This window comes from Uranotaenia lowii, chromosome 2 (genome assembly GCF_029784155.1).
Source record: "Uranotaenia lowii strain MFRU-FL chromosome 2, ASM2978415v1, whole genome shotgun sequence".
Classification (NCBI taxonomy): domain Eukaryota; kingdom Metazoa; phylum Arthropoda; class Insecta; order Diptera; family Culicidae; genus Uranotaenia; species Uranotaenia lowii.
The window spans coordinates 165983877-166000839 of NC_073692.1; the positions used below are offsets into that span (position 1 = coordinate 165983877).

At 35.2% G+C, this 16963-nt stretch overlaps 1 protein-coding gene across 3 annotated transcripts in view; it reads right to left on the minus strand.

Annotated features, from left to right (window-relative positions):
• The window catches only part of LOC129745155 (protein naked cuticle homolog), a 503284-nt gene that overhangs the window by 16277 nt on the left and 470044 nt on the right, over nucleotides 1-16963 (minus strand). For all 3 annotated transcript variants that reach the window (XM_055738069.1, XM_055738070.1, XM_055738071.1), the window contains 2 exons: nucleotides 12048-12465; nucleotides 2408-2521 (listed from right to left, as the gene is read on the minus strand). In XM_055738069.1, coding sequence (XP_055594044.1) covers nucleotides 2408-2521; nucleotides 12048-12465 — 532 coding nt within the window. The remainder of the gene's footprint in view (nucleotides 1-2407; nucleotides 2522-12047; nucleotides 12466-16963) is intronic.

The window sequence follows — 16963 nt, forward strand, 5'->3', positions numbered from 1 at the left end:
GCATTTTGCAAATTAATTCCAAAATTAAATAAAAGAGTATTGGAGTGCAATTTAACCCCCCCAAACGAGGGATACGGGCGAAAACTTCAATTATCGAGAAACGTTGACCTTTTATGTCAGTAGATTGTGTTAATGTTTGTTAAAAGATTGTCTGTTGGCATTTGCTTGCAGCAAATTTAAATAATGTAGTTCATCTAAATGTGTGTTAACAGTGATGAAAGTTTCGGCAGATTTATCAAAAATTTACGTATTTATTTGTAGGAATGATCCTTGCAAAAAGTAAATAAAAACAAAGTTAAATTTTACAAACAAATGCTCTATGGACTTAGAAAAATCAGTTCCAACGTCTATGCGATGAAAGTAATATAGCTTATCTGCAATGCGTCACCACTTTCATTGCATAGATGTTTGGACTAATTTGTCTACATTCATTGAGCATGTGTTTGTAAAACTTCAATTTGTTATTATTTTTTTGGCAAAGATTACTCCTTCGAAATAGTTATGTACATTTTTTAAAAACTTGCTGAAACGTTTATTACTGGACTCAAAATGGAATTAACTTACATAACATTTAAAATTGCTAGAGACTTCGATGATGACTTGGTCTTAACACAATGAGGAAAGCAATTCTAATACAATTCAGTTACCATTTTGTCTAATAGTTAAGTTAATTTCCTTCTTGAAAAAATATTATGTATATGAATCACGTGTTTTAAGAGCGCACAATATCCAAATCAAAATTGATTTATACCTCACAGCAAAATTATTCCCTCTATTCGAGAACAGAGCTAATGGCCACTATTCTTGTGCTAATATTCCTGGAATAACAGTTTTTACAAACAAACTTCTCTTTTTTCATCAAATATATTTCAGAATTGAGACATCTCAAATCTACATTCAGAAATTTTCTGTAATATTTACAAGAAAAAGTATTCATTTTATAAAATCTGATTCAAATGGGGTTGATGGACTTTGGAACATTTTACGTATGGGAGAGTGAGGAATCATGGGCCACTTTTTTTCGTTGTTCCATAACTTCTTTGTTATAAAAGATAAAATGAAAATAAAAACTGGTATGGTTTTCTACATTTTCAAGGTATCATAAGGTATTTTTAAATAATTTTTAATAAGTTTTTTTTCCCAAATTCTGACTGTTTGAAAAAAAGCAATATTTTTTGGATTTTGAAAAACGGTGGGGAATCGTGGGCCACCAAATCCAAATTGACCAAATAACATGCAAATTTTTTGAGTTGATCCAAACTGGGATTTCCTAATTTATTTCGTTATTTTAAAGCAATTTCAGATGATGAAATAAAAAAGAGAGCTGTGTATGATCGCATAGATTCCAAAACCTGGCTCGCGAACGTTTTGCAAAATTTCTTATATAGGATGGACAAAATATTTTTCATAACTCTTCATTTGGCATATGAAAACTTTACAGATAGGAAAAACGTATTTTTAGTTCTGAACGTGTAAAAACATAAAAATTTAGGTAGTTCAAGATGTGTGGCCCACGGTTCCCCACAAGCTATGATTTGCAAATTGGTTGCGTTTGAGTGACTTATTGATGTTTCATCAAAAATTCCTTTTTCACGTGAAAGATCATGACAAAACTAAGATCATAAGCGTATGAGCATATTTTTGTTATGCACTTTAGGTTCCCCATCGATGAAATTAGCGGTTGTTTTTTTTTAATAATGTAAGTAAATTTTTCGAACTTTTTCTAGCTTGTTAAATAAAAGAAGCACATGATATGTATTTCAGTTAACAACATATAGAAATATATGCTCACGCAAAGCGACGACGATTGCAGTTGGTTTGAGATTTTTATCTCAACACAAATCTGAGATATTAAAAGTGGCCCACGTTTCCCCAATCTCCCCTACCTAAAGGAGGCGACATTTTTAAATTTAATCTCTTTCAAAATACAATGTTATTAGGATCAGAATCAGACTGAACACTCACAAGATGTTCCTCATTTAACATCACAAATCGCCCGGTTCCGAAGATTCACCTGCCATCTCCAAACGAAGGCCTCGAAAGTGGAAAACTGAAAACAGCTGCTTGTCCATCTCAGGAATGACTGATGGTGATGAAGATGAAGATGATGTTGCTTGGAAACGATGATGATGACAATAATACTAGCGACGATAATGGACATCTAGGACGACCGCAGTGATGAAAAACTAGCGACATTCAAAGTAGTACAAGAACATATTTGATGCCAGCTTCCGGTGGGAAGCCTGCGAATTGGAGACGGAAAATTTACCGTCCCTTTTCTCGGGATTTTTCTTAATCATTAGTGTTAGAAGAACAGATGGATGTGGTCGTTAGGCCAGCAGGCAGCGCCTGGCCAAAAGAGACAGATGAGATGTGCCCCATCCCCGGTAAGAGCCCGTGTACTTACTTTGTCTCGTCGATAAAAACGGCTTCAAGTACGCGTGCTGCGTAATGAAGGTTTTTCTGCAGCAGCTCGGCGGAAATTTCACCGCGCTGCAGTTGCCGCAGGAGACAGCGAAGTCTGTGGAAGAAAGGCAAAGAAAGGAGAAAATCGTCAAGGAAAAAGGACAATTAATAACGATAATCGTTTGGGTGCAAAATTATTTCTAACGAGGGTTTCCGTCCAAAGATGGACTAGGAGGTAGTATCAATATCAGCAGAAAAGGAAGGCGACGGTGTTGTTTGTTTTTGTGCCTTGGAGCTTGCTCCAATTATAATAGCTTTCTGGGACTCAAGGCAGAAGGACGTAATTGCTTTATGTAAGTGGTACAATTTTCAAATTTTTCCCTTCGTCCTTTGGGGTTAAATGGTTGACAATGTTGCGCGAGCAGCCATTAGGGATGTCAGGTTTTTGTTTCCCAAAATCTGGCTATGGAATTTACTGCTTAAATGTTATAGCTTTTTATTGACAATAGTAAGCATGCTCAAGAGTTTTGATCAAACCGTTTTAAATTTTAATTAAAATGAAAATTGTTGTGTTTTCTGTTCAGAGATTAAAATTTAAAATCCGTTCTGAATGTTCTTGAGAATGAAGATTTTTATACGATCACTCGCGTTCGGTGAACAACTGGTTTTGTCACATATACAGTAGTTTTTCGATTTTATCACTGTTCGATTTTATCAATACTCGCCAAATTCACGCTCGATTTTATCACGGTTATTGTTTCGATTTTATCACGCTTTTTAAAAATCATCCAGAAACCATTTCCAGGACCTTGATTTTCGTTCAAAAGCGTAAAGCGTCTTTGTTCATGATATTTTTTATGATTTTTGTTATGGTGTATAGGTATTCAATAATATGAAAATGCCATTGAACTGCTTATTTTAGCTGTATAATGTTGAAAAACGTCATTTGGATTTTCAAAACACTTGTAATAATCGATATAAGTGTTTTAACGTCACGCTAATGCTAGTGTTGTTATTTGTGCTTGGTTAGCCGCTCTAAAAAAGTAAACTTTTTTGGTTATGCGAATTATATAGATGTGGGTGAATTTAAGCGTTTTTGAAAAGAGGTATATGTCTCTGATTTCTTTATTGAATTTGTTTATTTGAAAGGGTGGCGTTTGCAATCCTGATTGAACAGCTGAATAGATAATTTTAGAAGATCAAAATGAAATTTTGCTATTTCTGCCTTAAAATATGTAAAAATGACTAAAATTTTTGTTTTTCTATATATGAAAGACAAAGGATTATCTGCCCATAAAGCAAATTTCGAGAAACTCATTTTAAAAGTCTAAGTTGAACAAATTTCAAAATATTTTTTGAAAAGTTAAACTTTTTAGTTAATCAAAGATGTGAAGATTAAAATATTGAAATTTGTAGAAGAAATTTTTTTGAAGAATTTTTCTTTGAATCTTTAAAAAAAAAAAATAAAAGATAACGACTGTTAAATTCCCATAAAAACTAAATAATCAAATTGATTTAGATGAAAAATATCAAATAGATATTCTACATGGTTTTGTTTGAAAAAAAAAACTTACAATTGCTATAAAGAAGAATAATTTGAACTGAAATCGATCCTTTGTGCTTAGCAATCTTTGATAATTACATCTTTTGATCAGAATTTATTCATTCAAACCGTTTCCACTACTGAAAACAGTTTCAATTATTGATTAAAAGCAATGAAAATACTTTTTCCACTTTAATTTTTAGTTTCACCAAATTCACGGTTTCGCCATATTCACGGTGAAATATTTTTTGACCGTGATAAAATCGAGAAACTACTGTATAATGCATTTTAGTGTGACAAATCGGGGTGAAAGACAAAATCGGAAGATTTTGTAAAAACGATTTTTTTTTGTAAGACTGATGCAAAATCAGTTCAACAAAATAACTTAGTCAGTGTGAAAGGATTTTAGTATACTATTCAGCAAATCGATACGAAAGACCTTCTATTTTACATTTAAATGTTATCGAATTTTATTCACATTTATTTAATTACCCCGCTGTTTTGATCGGTATTATTGAATGTATCTTGATCAGATGATCTTTATCAGAACATGAAGAACATTCCTTTCAATGATATTTCTAAATGCAAGATGCTTTAAGTGAAACACAGCGTAAACTAATTCATTCATCGTAAATAATGGAGATCATTCTTTAGAAAGATTTGATCACAAAACGGACGTACCCCTGACTTATTCATTACACGGATGGAAGTGATACTCCCTTTCCATCCTTTAAGACTTCTTGTTCCATGGAATAAGTTAAAACAACTGATTTTGGAAAATTTTGGTCGTCCTGAATTCAAATCTTTGCCATATTTGGTTAATCACTTCTAGTTTTGGTGATACGGCGAGGGAAAATTTAAAAATTGATCAGTTTTGATTAAAATCGACCTTTGATAACTGATAAACTAATAAGCCGAAATTAAAATTGAAGACTGATTTTTAATCTATTTGTTATCCTTCAATTATTCAAGGATTAAGATCTTGCCTTGATATTTAGTTTCAGAAAAACAACGCTCCTAAAACATTTAATTCTACAATTTTCAGAAATTTGAACAAATAAAGTTACAGTATTAGTGTTTTTGAAATGATCAATAGAAGTCTTTGAGTGTATGGTTGCAGAGGATTAACATATCATTTATCAATTTTGTTGAAAACTGTAAAATAATTTGGCTTATGTTTCAAGGAATATCAAGATTCCATTTGCTGAAAATCTTTTTTGAATTTTTTTCTAAATGCTTATATATTTTAAAATTAAAAAAACAGAAAACTTCTATAGCTTTTCATCAATACAAAATTACTCATAATTCCTTCGGGAAAGTAGATCATTAGATTTGAATTTTTATTTCTAAAATCTTTGTTATTATGTATAGTTTAACCAAATGAGTGCACCAATGTATTAAACAAATTTTAACCATTTGTTTTTAGTTTACTAAAAACAGGCGGCACACAGTGGTCCAACTTCCAAAAAACCTGGCAAAAACTATGTTTTTTCAATTTTTGCTCTGAAACTAACTAAAATTGTTGAATTTTAATATTTTCCCTGAAAATAACTTATAGTTGTTATATTTACCCCGATTTTTTTTCAAATTTTACCGGAAGAAATTGAAAAATTTCCACAGCTTATAAGTAGATTCAATGTTAAAATTTTCTAACAGCTTACTCCAAAATGTCTCATATCTTAGAAAGGTTCATTGAAGCTAAAATCTACTCAAATTTATCACAAATTATATAAAAACAAATCAGCAGAGGTCGGCATTAAAACGCTATTCGCTAGTTAGTTCGCTAGATTTTTGTTTTAATATTTATTTTTTAACATTATTTCTAGAGAACTTACGGCTTCAAAAACTGCATCACTTTATAGAAAATAGTATTTATAAGCATTCCTGCTTGAATAATTGCATCTAGTAAAGTTTTTTTTATCCATTTTTTCTACAGAAATCCCGTGAGAAAATAAATTTGTCGACAAAAAAGTAGCGGACTACTTAGCGATTAGCGATTTAACGCCAGACACTTGAAAAAAGCATGTATCAGCATTCTTCTTTGACTGATTTCTTGTAGCGACGTTTGTCTATCAGCTAGTACAAAAGTTTGGTGAACAAATGAATGAAAACGATAATTATCTAACAAAAACGGAGCAGACAAATTAGCGATTAGCGCTTTAATGCCGAACACTGAATCAGTAACATAAATTTCAGATGTGATGCTAAACACTTTTCTTGTTTTTCTTTAACTGTATTCTTTTTTACCAATTAATAAAATTTTCATATGCAAGATTAGAGTTTTTTGACCTGTTCGTAAATATTTAAAAAAATTTGAAATAAACGCATAAAAAAGATTTTTTTTTCTGAAATACCATTTTTTTATACATGGTTGTTTTCGTCACCAAATACTTCATGTCAATTCATTGAGAAAAAAGCAATATAAATATTTTTATTTTTCACATTCTACTGATTTATTCAAACCCGGATGACCTAAAAAGGTTAAAAGGTCTTTAATAAATAGTATTGTTATTATTTCTGTATTTTTTATCACTATATAACTTTTAAAGTTTCTATTGATATTTGATGTTCCAATTAGTTTTCATGAATTTTGACCAGCAAAAAGGTTCTACGTTTTGATCAAAGTCAGTAGAGTTTTTGAGAAACCAAGATTTAACCGTGTTGTGGAAGTTATTTTTGCTAACTCCGGGAAACTAATAATAACAGAATAATATATTGCCATTGCTTTAAAAGCTTATAGGGATTTTTTTGCACTAATTTTCGAAAAAAGTGAATTTTAAGATCCAATTAGCAATCAATCTAGTTCGTGATCCACAATATTAATGGCTCAGAGTCCAAATTTGAAGAAAAAATGCTTCTTCTGTTCGAAACCGATCTCCAGAAATGGCAAAAATAGAGAGCCCAATTTGCAATATGTTGTACATAGTTTAGAAATGTGGAAATCTATCCCACATAAAATTGGAGTGGAGTTATGTGGAGTTTTTTTTTTAATCTTTTGTTAAAGTTCAAAATTTAAAAAAAATATCGGTTTTAGTGAATAAATACAATATAAAAACTTTCAACTTCATCTGAAATATAAAAATTATTGCAAAGCAAAATACATTCATGATTTTATTATTCGTTATTCAATGTAAGCAAATTTTTGTGATATTTTTCAACAAAATTAAAATTTTTCCTAACATTTCTTTGAGAACTCTTAAACGAGTAAACTTATGACTATCGTCTTCATGGTTTCGTGCAGCCCGTAAACACGGTGAAATATATGGATAGATAATCTTGACCGTTAAATTTTCCCCAGATTAAGGGGGGGGTAGGGTCTAACGGGTATAAAAAAACACCATTTTCACGATTTTTTTCTAGAGCTATCGTTCAAACAAATGTGTTCAATTTTTTTGCATTATACAAAGCATTGTTAAAAGAACATTTAGTAATTTTTTCGTAGAAAAATATTGAAAAATGAGCCGGTGACGGAGCATTTTCGAGGATGCCTTTTAGAAAACAGGATTTGCGGTGGACACTGTATCTCAGCACAGAATCATCTGAAGTCAAAAAATCAGAGCAGAATATTTTTAATAGATGTTTTTCTGGACCCCAACGTTTTTATTTAACTTAAAAATATTTTTAAGACATTTTTGTGGCTGTTTGAAGTAAAAACTACGATTTTTCACGAAAAAATCCGCCATTTTTCACCTCTGAAATCTCCCCAAAGTAAAATAATCAAAAAAGAAAAACGTTGGGGTCTGGTATTTTATATGTAGAAAATATATTCCAAATTTGAAAAGAATCGGATAAGTAGTTTTCAAATGACGATGTCCACGGATTTTAAAAATGTGCTTTCGAGAAAAACGCGTTTGAAGTTTTTGCTCTTGCTTTCTTGCAGTATTAGATAGGAGGAGATAAAGGCCTATAACTTCTACAGTTTTGCTTCAATTGACTTGAAAATTTGACACAACATTCTTGAAATGTTTTACAATAAGAAAATAAAAAAATAAAAAAATCGATTTTTTTAAAGTGTTAGACCCTACCCCCCCCCCTTAATAAAGTGATACACTCGGCAAAATGAATCTTTATAAGTAAAATGCCTTAATGAACAAACCTACGATTAAATAAAATCTTCACCGCTTCGAAAATCGAGTTTCTGCCAGCTTTTCTGAGTTTTGGACCACTGTGCGGTACCAAAGTATTCAAAACTTATTCTAACATTATTTGCACCTGAGAGGAATGTGATTTTTGCCTGCTTGCATTATCTTCACCTCTAAAGGGATATTTTAAGTAAATAAGCGGGACACAGGTAAAAAAGCTGATCACATTTGGAAACTTAATGTTCGTAACAAAACTAAAGCCTTGATCCTAAATTGTCAAATTTAATTGAGTTTAGAAATATTTAAGTAAACACTCATTCAAAAAGTTCTATTCATGCTTAGTGTTAGCGAGAGTCAAAACAGCCAGGGCGAACTATATTTGACAGTAATTTCTGGTTACAAAAGTGAAAAACTTCAAATATTCAGTCAACCGACCTGAACTTTGACTGACCTCCTCACTAACCTAATCACAACTCTGTGCTACTGCTAATTGCAGATTGGAATGCCGAAACTGTTCGGACGGATTCACTAAGGAATCTGTCGGTTCGTACAAATATTGCAAGCCGGTGGATTGAGTACCTTCCGGCTGTATCTACGCACCTCGATGCGAGCTCTCTATCAGCGGCCACTAAACCTTCACTTTCCAATCTGCCTATCTATTAACTTTCAAACTTTCTTTCTAAATTTTTCACTCTACTACTATTTTTTCCTATTCCGAAACTATCGACCACGCGCTTTTTTACTTCCTACTAAAATGAACTCTTCTTTTACTTCTTTCTCCTCTTGGATTTTTCCCGCTCATCGAGAACTGTCACACGTTGGGGTGTCGTCAGCTCCCGGTCTAATTGCCCTTGTGGCAATATCCTCCCCCCGGTGGAATTTGGCTGGGGTCCGCGTTCTACGATCTTGTACATCCAACACAGCTAGGCGCGATAGCGGCCGACAAAACGTCCCATCACCCGTCTGCACAATCGCCTGACGACACCTGCCGTCTGGATTCATAATCACCTTCAAGACACGACCTTTTTTCCATCCATTCCGTCTACGATCCTCCACCAACACAACCAACTCGCCCGGTTCAACGGACTTCACCTCGTCAAACCATTTCGTTCGCCTCATCAGTGTCGGCAAATACTCGTTCGTCCAGCGTTTCCAAAAGGTATTAAGGTGTCTCTGCAGTAAGTTCCAGGAATTCCCTAGCAACTTGTTGTCGCACACATCTTCGGTAGGCGGCTGGCGGGCACCGTCGGAACTCCCTAACAGGAAGTGGTTGGCCGTCAGGGCTTTACTCTCGGCTGCAACCAACGATAGATAGGTTAGAGGACGACTAGCTTCTCGTCCTCAAGTCGCTCGTAGTATGCTTCAGCAAGCGCAGTCTTGCAAACTGGCCATACTGCTTCAGGATGCACTGAAAAACTTGGCCCGGCGAACCAGCAACTCGTTTTGGCAAAATAAGACCCGGAACCGTACTTCGTAGCCTCATCTGCTGGATTGTTCTTCGATGGAACCCATCTATACTCCTTCCGAGTGATTAGCTCCAAGATCTCGCAGATTCGGAACGATACAAATCGATTACATAAACTTTCGGGGATCTCCGTTGATCCAGGTCAGCGCTGTCCCGGAATCGGACCACAACACTCGCTTCTTGATCTGCAACGAATGTCCCTCGATGACACTTCGCATATGACGAGCACACACACGCTTGCAGCTCTAAGCGCGGTATCGACCACGCCTTCAGGCATGCAACTTTGGCCTTCGCGCCTACCAGCGCAACCTTCACTTCTCCGGCAGCGTTCGTTGAGCGGAAATACGTCACACAGGAATATGCAATCTCTCTGGCGTTCACAAATGTGTGAACCTCAACCTCGTTGATCGCCTCCCTGAAATAGCATCGCTGGATGCGGATATCGTTGATGTGTTCAAGCATTCGGACCCATTTCAGCTACTACTGGTGCGTTTCATCGTCCACCGGTTCGTCTCAGCCGAGCTCTTTGTACCAGGCTTCCGGGATAATGATTTTGCCAAAGATCAGATACGGTGCTTGAAGACCCAGTGGATCGAACATTATCATCACACACCGGAGTATCTGTAGCTTCATTGGTTTCTCCTGTGTAGCGAATAACTTCGCCATGTCTTCCCGCATCTTCGTAGGGAACTGCAGCTCATCGTGTTCCGTATCCCACAAAATACCTAGCACACGTTCGGAGTTTTCATCCTTAGTTGGGCACATGTTCTTCACTGGATGTGCCTTGACCTCTCCAAGAAACTGGATGACCTCGTCGCTGTTCGAACAGAACTGATGAAGTTCGAAACCACCGTGTTGATGTATCGCCCTCACCAGGGACGTAACTTCTTTGGCCTCAGCCGCACTCCGAAAACTGGTCACATAGTCATCGACATAATGACCCTTGATTTCTTTTTCGACAGCTGCAGGATATTGATCAGCGAACAGGCGAGCGTTGATATTCTTAACGTATTGGGCCGTCGCTGGTGAACTGGTCGACCCGAACGTTGCCACGTCCATGACGAAAACTTCTGGCTGCTGATTCGGATCCGACAGCCACAGGAACCGTTGAGCGCTTCGATCAGCTTCACGAATCAGGATCTGGTGGTACATCTCCCGGATGTCTCCACACACTGCCATCCGGTACTGGCGGAACCGAGATAATACAGCAGGCAAAGATATCAACTGGTCGGGCCCTTTCAACAGCATCGCGTTTAAGGAAACCCCGTCGACTTTGGCTGCAGCGTCCCAGATGAGCCGCACCTTACCGGGTTTCTTGGGATTGCTGACCGCGCCGAGGGGGAGATACCATGTTCGTCGGGGGTCAGCCTGTTGCAGCTCATCCAGAGTCGCTCGATGGCAGTAACCTTTCTGCTGATATTCCTCGATCTGACGCACTATGTTGCCCCGCATCGCCGGTCGTACTTCCAAAGCTGGCTGGACTCGTAACGATCGCCCACTCTTTTCGTAGTTTCCTCCATGATGTTTGTTGCTTGAGCGTCTTCGTCGCTCAGCACTGGCGTGAACACCTTCGATCCAACTTCGTCGAATCAACTGGATGAAGAACACATAAAAAGTGTTGTAAATCTTGACCGAAAGACTGAAAGCCGAACATAACCTAGAAAGTTTTAAACATTATCTGGGCATCTCGTTCAGATTTAACTTATCTCGAACTCTTTATTGGATTTATGGGCTAGCCTGGATATATCCTGAAAATCTGGAATAAACGATAATCAAAGTATACTTAGCTCAACAATTCGGTGGGCCGAATATTCGGCTTTACGGCTTCTTGGCAATATTCGGTCGTCCGAATATTCGGTACATCTCTATTTGTTTATTTTCATAACTATTATTTTTTATTTTGTACATTCTTCATCTCACCTTTACATTCCTTCTCACCTCTACAATTTGTTTAGCTGATCTCAAAAATTCACTTTTTCGCTCTTACTTGTATGCATAATTGCACAATGCACATATATCAATTGCTCTGCAAATTTGGTTATCTAAATCTAGACGTAATTTCACACATTTCCCCTGAAATTCTCAAGATGATACAAATTACAACAAAAAAGCCTCAAAGGTGGACCATCCTGCATTTACATCCTGCATTTACATCCTGCAGAAATTTTTTTTTGGTAGTGTGAATGAAAGAAAAATATCAGGAGAAAGTTTTTAATACAACAAAGGTCGAACAAAAGCACCAAACCCATTTTTCTGAAGTTTTTTTTTTAAATTCAAGTCTTCAAGTATCTTTAGAACTTACTTTTAATTGAATCATAGAAAAAGTAATGGATGTTATTTTGATTAATAATTAACTGTACCACTGTTTGAAATCATGCATGATTTCCCTAGTAATTTTTAATCAGCTCATGTTTGTAAGACGATTGAAATGACGACGTCCCTGTATTGGGTATTTATTAATTTTTGGGGTTACGATTGCTCTGCTAATATTTGTACAGTACACATTTTGTACCCTCATAAAGGAGCCAAATCGAAAGGGCCAAACACGTACCTCAATGCGGCTTTATCACATGCATCTGGTGTATCGACCGCCGGTAGATTGTCGGTGGCCAAGTCAACGTTGTCCAGCTCGTCCCCGGTGACGGTATCGGCACGGCTCATCAGCGCGACGGTTCGATCCGCGGACGACGGCGTCAATGGCGGCGGCGGGGACATCGTTTGGGAATCGGCGGACGTCGACGTCGGTTGCATGGCCTCTAGCTCCCGATTGAGCTGGCTGTTGACGTATGCGAGTTCCGCCTCCGAGAGCGGTTCTCCTTCCGCCGCCGGGTCACGGTTCTGCTGTTGGTATTCGGCGGCCGCTTCAGAGTCAAGTGGCTCCAGCTGCTGCTGAAAGTGTTGCTGCTGCTGCAGAATGTGCGTGTTTTTCCGGCTGTTGGTACGTCTCACGATCGTTAGGCTGCCTTGTTCTGGAATGAAAAAGAGAAAAGAAAAATATTAGCTATTCTGTCAGTCTTTAAATTTATGCATGACAAAAATGCATATGAGTTAAAATGAAAAATAATATAAAACGGAAGATGGCCTCGCTTCTGATAGGTACCGAGTAGTTAAAGAAAAAGTATCTTTACATCGTACATGTTTAAGGATCTTTTTGGCCTCATTTCCAAATGAAGGAAACGTGCGAAATTGTGGCAATGGATTCTATTTTTATAATGTGGAGCTTCCATCCACTCAACTACAGCTGGTCGTTAAAATTTATTAAACGAGCTTTTTAAGAGCAACTGTCATAATTTACAAACGTTAATTTTCAATCCTTCTTCGACAGTCTTTAAAATCCTTACAAAAAAAATTAATGTGATGCATTTAACAATTACCTTATCAAATTACACCTGTAGTTTTCTATAGATTTTCTTAAGGAATCGATTTTCTTGCAACTAACTACCTATTTATCCACTGAATGATAACTATGCTCCGATTTCAGCAGCATTTCCCCGTAAACCGTTTTGCTCCGGATGACCCATATTTCCAAAAGATGATGCATTTGCATAATTTTATCAGTCACAGTACCAAACCGGAACATTTTACCTACACACACAATCGAACAAATCACTCAACGAGAAAGAATACGAAAGGCGATCCATAAATCAGCTCAGCTGCAAGTGAGTGGAAGGAAAACTTTTCCTTCAAGGATCTTTGAAATGCCACACGTTTAACAGCCAATTGAATGGATGTGGCTTACGGTTGTGTGCTTAGGAAAGTTTTTCTTTCAACGATGGACTCAATTTTCAAACAAGATATTCTAATTATCAACAATTTTTTCTTTAATTCTTGTTTTTTAATCTTCTGATCCAATAATAAGGAGCATTCATTCTATAGATGGTTGATTTACTGACCATTTTCTTGTCACTGATATTCTATTTTCATAATATTCTGTTTTCATAATAGAAGACTTATCTTTTCTCATCAATAATTTTTCTTGAATTATTACAATTTATTGATTTTAATAAATAATGTTATAATGACGTTGACTGCCTTTCCAAATTATTTATTTTAGGCCAACAAATGCAGCAGAACACAAGTAACGATAGATTTATCATTTTGGTGCACTGGAATCTTGTGGAAAACTTAATGATAATGTTTTAGAATTATCGATTTTTCTATACTACATTATGGCTCATAAAAAATCGCAATTTTTTAGCAAGTAGTAAAATAGTAAAATCGGTCAAGACAAATGTGAAGCAGAATCTAGTAAGATAAAACCATATTTATTCCAATTCTTCCATGCATTGATTGGTCAATATTGACTTAAATGTATTATCAAAGGCAAGAGTAAATCGCCATTTGATAATAGAACGAAGGGAGGAAGAATGACCTTAATGGGATAAATGTATGTATGTTTGTATGTATATTTGTTGGTAATCCACCATGGGTGTTTCTGCCACAGTATGTGCTCACATGCATTCTTTAGAATATTATGTTCGACAAATCTCCAATGCAGCGCGTCATCATACCCGGACCCCATGGCTTCGTATGAACTGTTATGGATGAATGTATTGTGTTGATGTCGGTATATTTTGGAAGAACGAATCAACCTGGTGGGCTAGTTTACTTACAGGTATTTCGGCATCCGTGTATATACCTGACCAGCTGGCAACAGATTGAACATTCCTATTATATAGTCAGTTATAGAATGAAACACATCTTACCTGTCGACAACTTATGGGAATCGAGCCTAAAAGTTTTTCTTGCCGATACCGGGAATCGAACCCAGTACGCCTGGCATACCAATACCAGACTCGCGCCAGCCTATCCGCTAGACCACATCGGCGCTTAATGACCTTAATGGGATAAATGCCTATAAAACAAATAACACAACGAATTGAATGTTTGAAGCGATTACTCTCTAAGTTGAAGAAGAAGCAGCTGATCGTTGTGTTTTCACTGAAATTAATAAGAGTTCTTCACTGTTCTATCTGTTAATTCATTATTGAAAACGATTCCTTGAGATATTCTCTTGTCCAATCAAGATCTTAAACTTTGACGATATCCTCTTGAAATGCTCTCTGCTCAATTTAATTTGATATGCGCCCGCATGCATTCTGGTTTCCAGTGTTTTGTGTAGCTGATCACAAGAGATTAGTCGAAATGTATAGCTTGATGTAGGAGGTTCTGTTTGGAAGATCCATTATCGGCTACACGTTGCCATGTTTTACTTGTGTGGTCAACACAATTACTAAGGACAACTTTCCAGGATCCCTATAAGTGTGGTATCTGGTATCAACGAATTAAAACGAACCTATTTTCTCTGTGAAAGTTTACGCCCGGTGCTCGGAGATTGAGTATTGATGATGTCCCTTTTAAGTTTGGCTACTTATGCGTAGTCACACTAGGTTATTTCTTTTCGCGAGTCGTTGTGACAGTCACAGGTGTCACCTAAGTACGACAAAACTCGTTGAAGCACCCAAAATTTTTGATTGGATTTGAACCCCCTTGGTTGATTGATATGGGCCTATGTTCAAGCGAAGACCTATGGATCCTCTCACCCAATTTTCGATTCTCTGAAGGCTTCTGTCTCTGAGACGTGGGCTTCAATGTCAGGTTGTATTGCGAAGGTATGCCTCGATTCAGATTTCGCCTGGAGAGATTAGTTGAGAACGAAAGTTGAATTATTGATTCTTAATATTTTTATCTACGAGCCTGAATGAATAAAAACTTTTTTCTGTTTTGTCATTTTTATTTCATTTTTCAAAAAAATAGACATTTTGAAGAATTTTTTATGAACAAAATTCAATCCTCGTTGATTCCAGAAGCACTTTTTGCAGTCTTCAGCAAAGTTTTTGAATGAGTTAAAATCTTCAACATCAAATCTCAAAGACTTTTTTGAATTGAATTGAATAGATTGTAAGTTTTGGCACAATATTCAGTAATTCGGTTCGTTTAAAGCAAGTTAAAATTAGAATTTTAGAAAAGATGAATGAAGAAAATTAGAATCTTTTTTAGTTTCATTCATGTTCGAAAAAATGATTTCATGTTAAATAGAATATTATTCAAGAGAGCTTCAAGTTTTGGTTTTTTTTACGTAAACTTCAGGTTGTAAGGTTAAAATTTCATTTATCTTAAAATCATGATCGAAATGTCAAAAAATTTAAATCATTTTTTAAAAAAGATTTAAAAAATGGTTAGTACTGAAATAGTTCTTTTAAGATACTAAAAAACAGTCGGATAATTTAATTTTAACAAAAAGATTAAATTTTCATTCAAATTTCGCAACTTAAAATTAAAATCTAAATATCGCCATATTTTCGAATAAAAAAAATAACTTTATCAATAAATAATATCACCGAGATTTTTTTTGATAATTATTTTTATGGCTTTATCGGTGAATTTTAATGTTCTTTTAGAGAGAACATTTCAAGATTTTCAAAATTATAAATGGATAAGCGAAGGTTTGAACAAAAACTATAGGTGTTGTTATAGATTATTTAAAGAAGCATTTTCATCATATACTTAACTTAAAGCACGGAACAACTATTTTGAAAACGTATTTAACCGTTAAATGCGTGATTTTTTTGTAGTTCTTGATTCAGTGACATATTACATTTTAAATCGAATAACAAAACACAACAGGTTTGAAGTCGTTATATTGAGTATTGTAAAAGTAATGGCCCATCCAAGTTGATATTTTAATATTTTTTGAAATTCTTAATTCATTTCAATACGGTTTTGATAATTTCTTCAAAACCTTGTTAATTGGGCACAAGAAGGTTTTTGTGATTGATTGTGATAAAAAAAATTGTGAGAATTTGAAAATCTGTAGAAATAACAGCCATTTTTCGAAAATTACGTTTTCAAAAAAAAAAATTAATAATTTTGAATTTTGCAATTTTTCCGCATACTTAAAAAAAAGACATACACCATCTTAGCCCATTTAGGCTTTACAGACTGAATAAATGACGTGGACAACTTGAAATTAACATATTAACATATATAATAAACATTTTTCGATATCTCACACATCTCTAAAATATCTTAATAAAAATACCATGCGCTATTTTTTTAATCTCTAGAATATTTTCAGTGAACACATCACTCAAAAATATCCACACGTTTTCGAGGTATTATGATTTTTATTAGTGTTGTTTTAAAACAACACCATGCATTAAAGGGTTAAAATGGATTCTGATAAAGATTCTAAATCTTATATCATACCATCACTTTATATCAGTTTTAATAAAAAAAATGAGTTTTGAAAGAATGATTCAATTACAAATTACATAATTACTATTAAATATACTTTGTTGGATAAATGAAAGGAACAGTAAAGATTTTCTCATTCCTCGGAATCAACATTAAAATATGGAACATGATTCTAGATTTAGAATTCAAATCAGAAATCAGTTTATGGATAACAAAGAAATAAAATTAAATAAAACTTTCAACAACAAAAACTAATAAGTTTCAAATAAA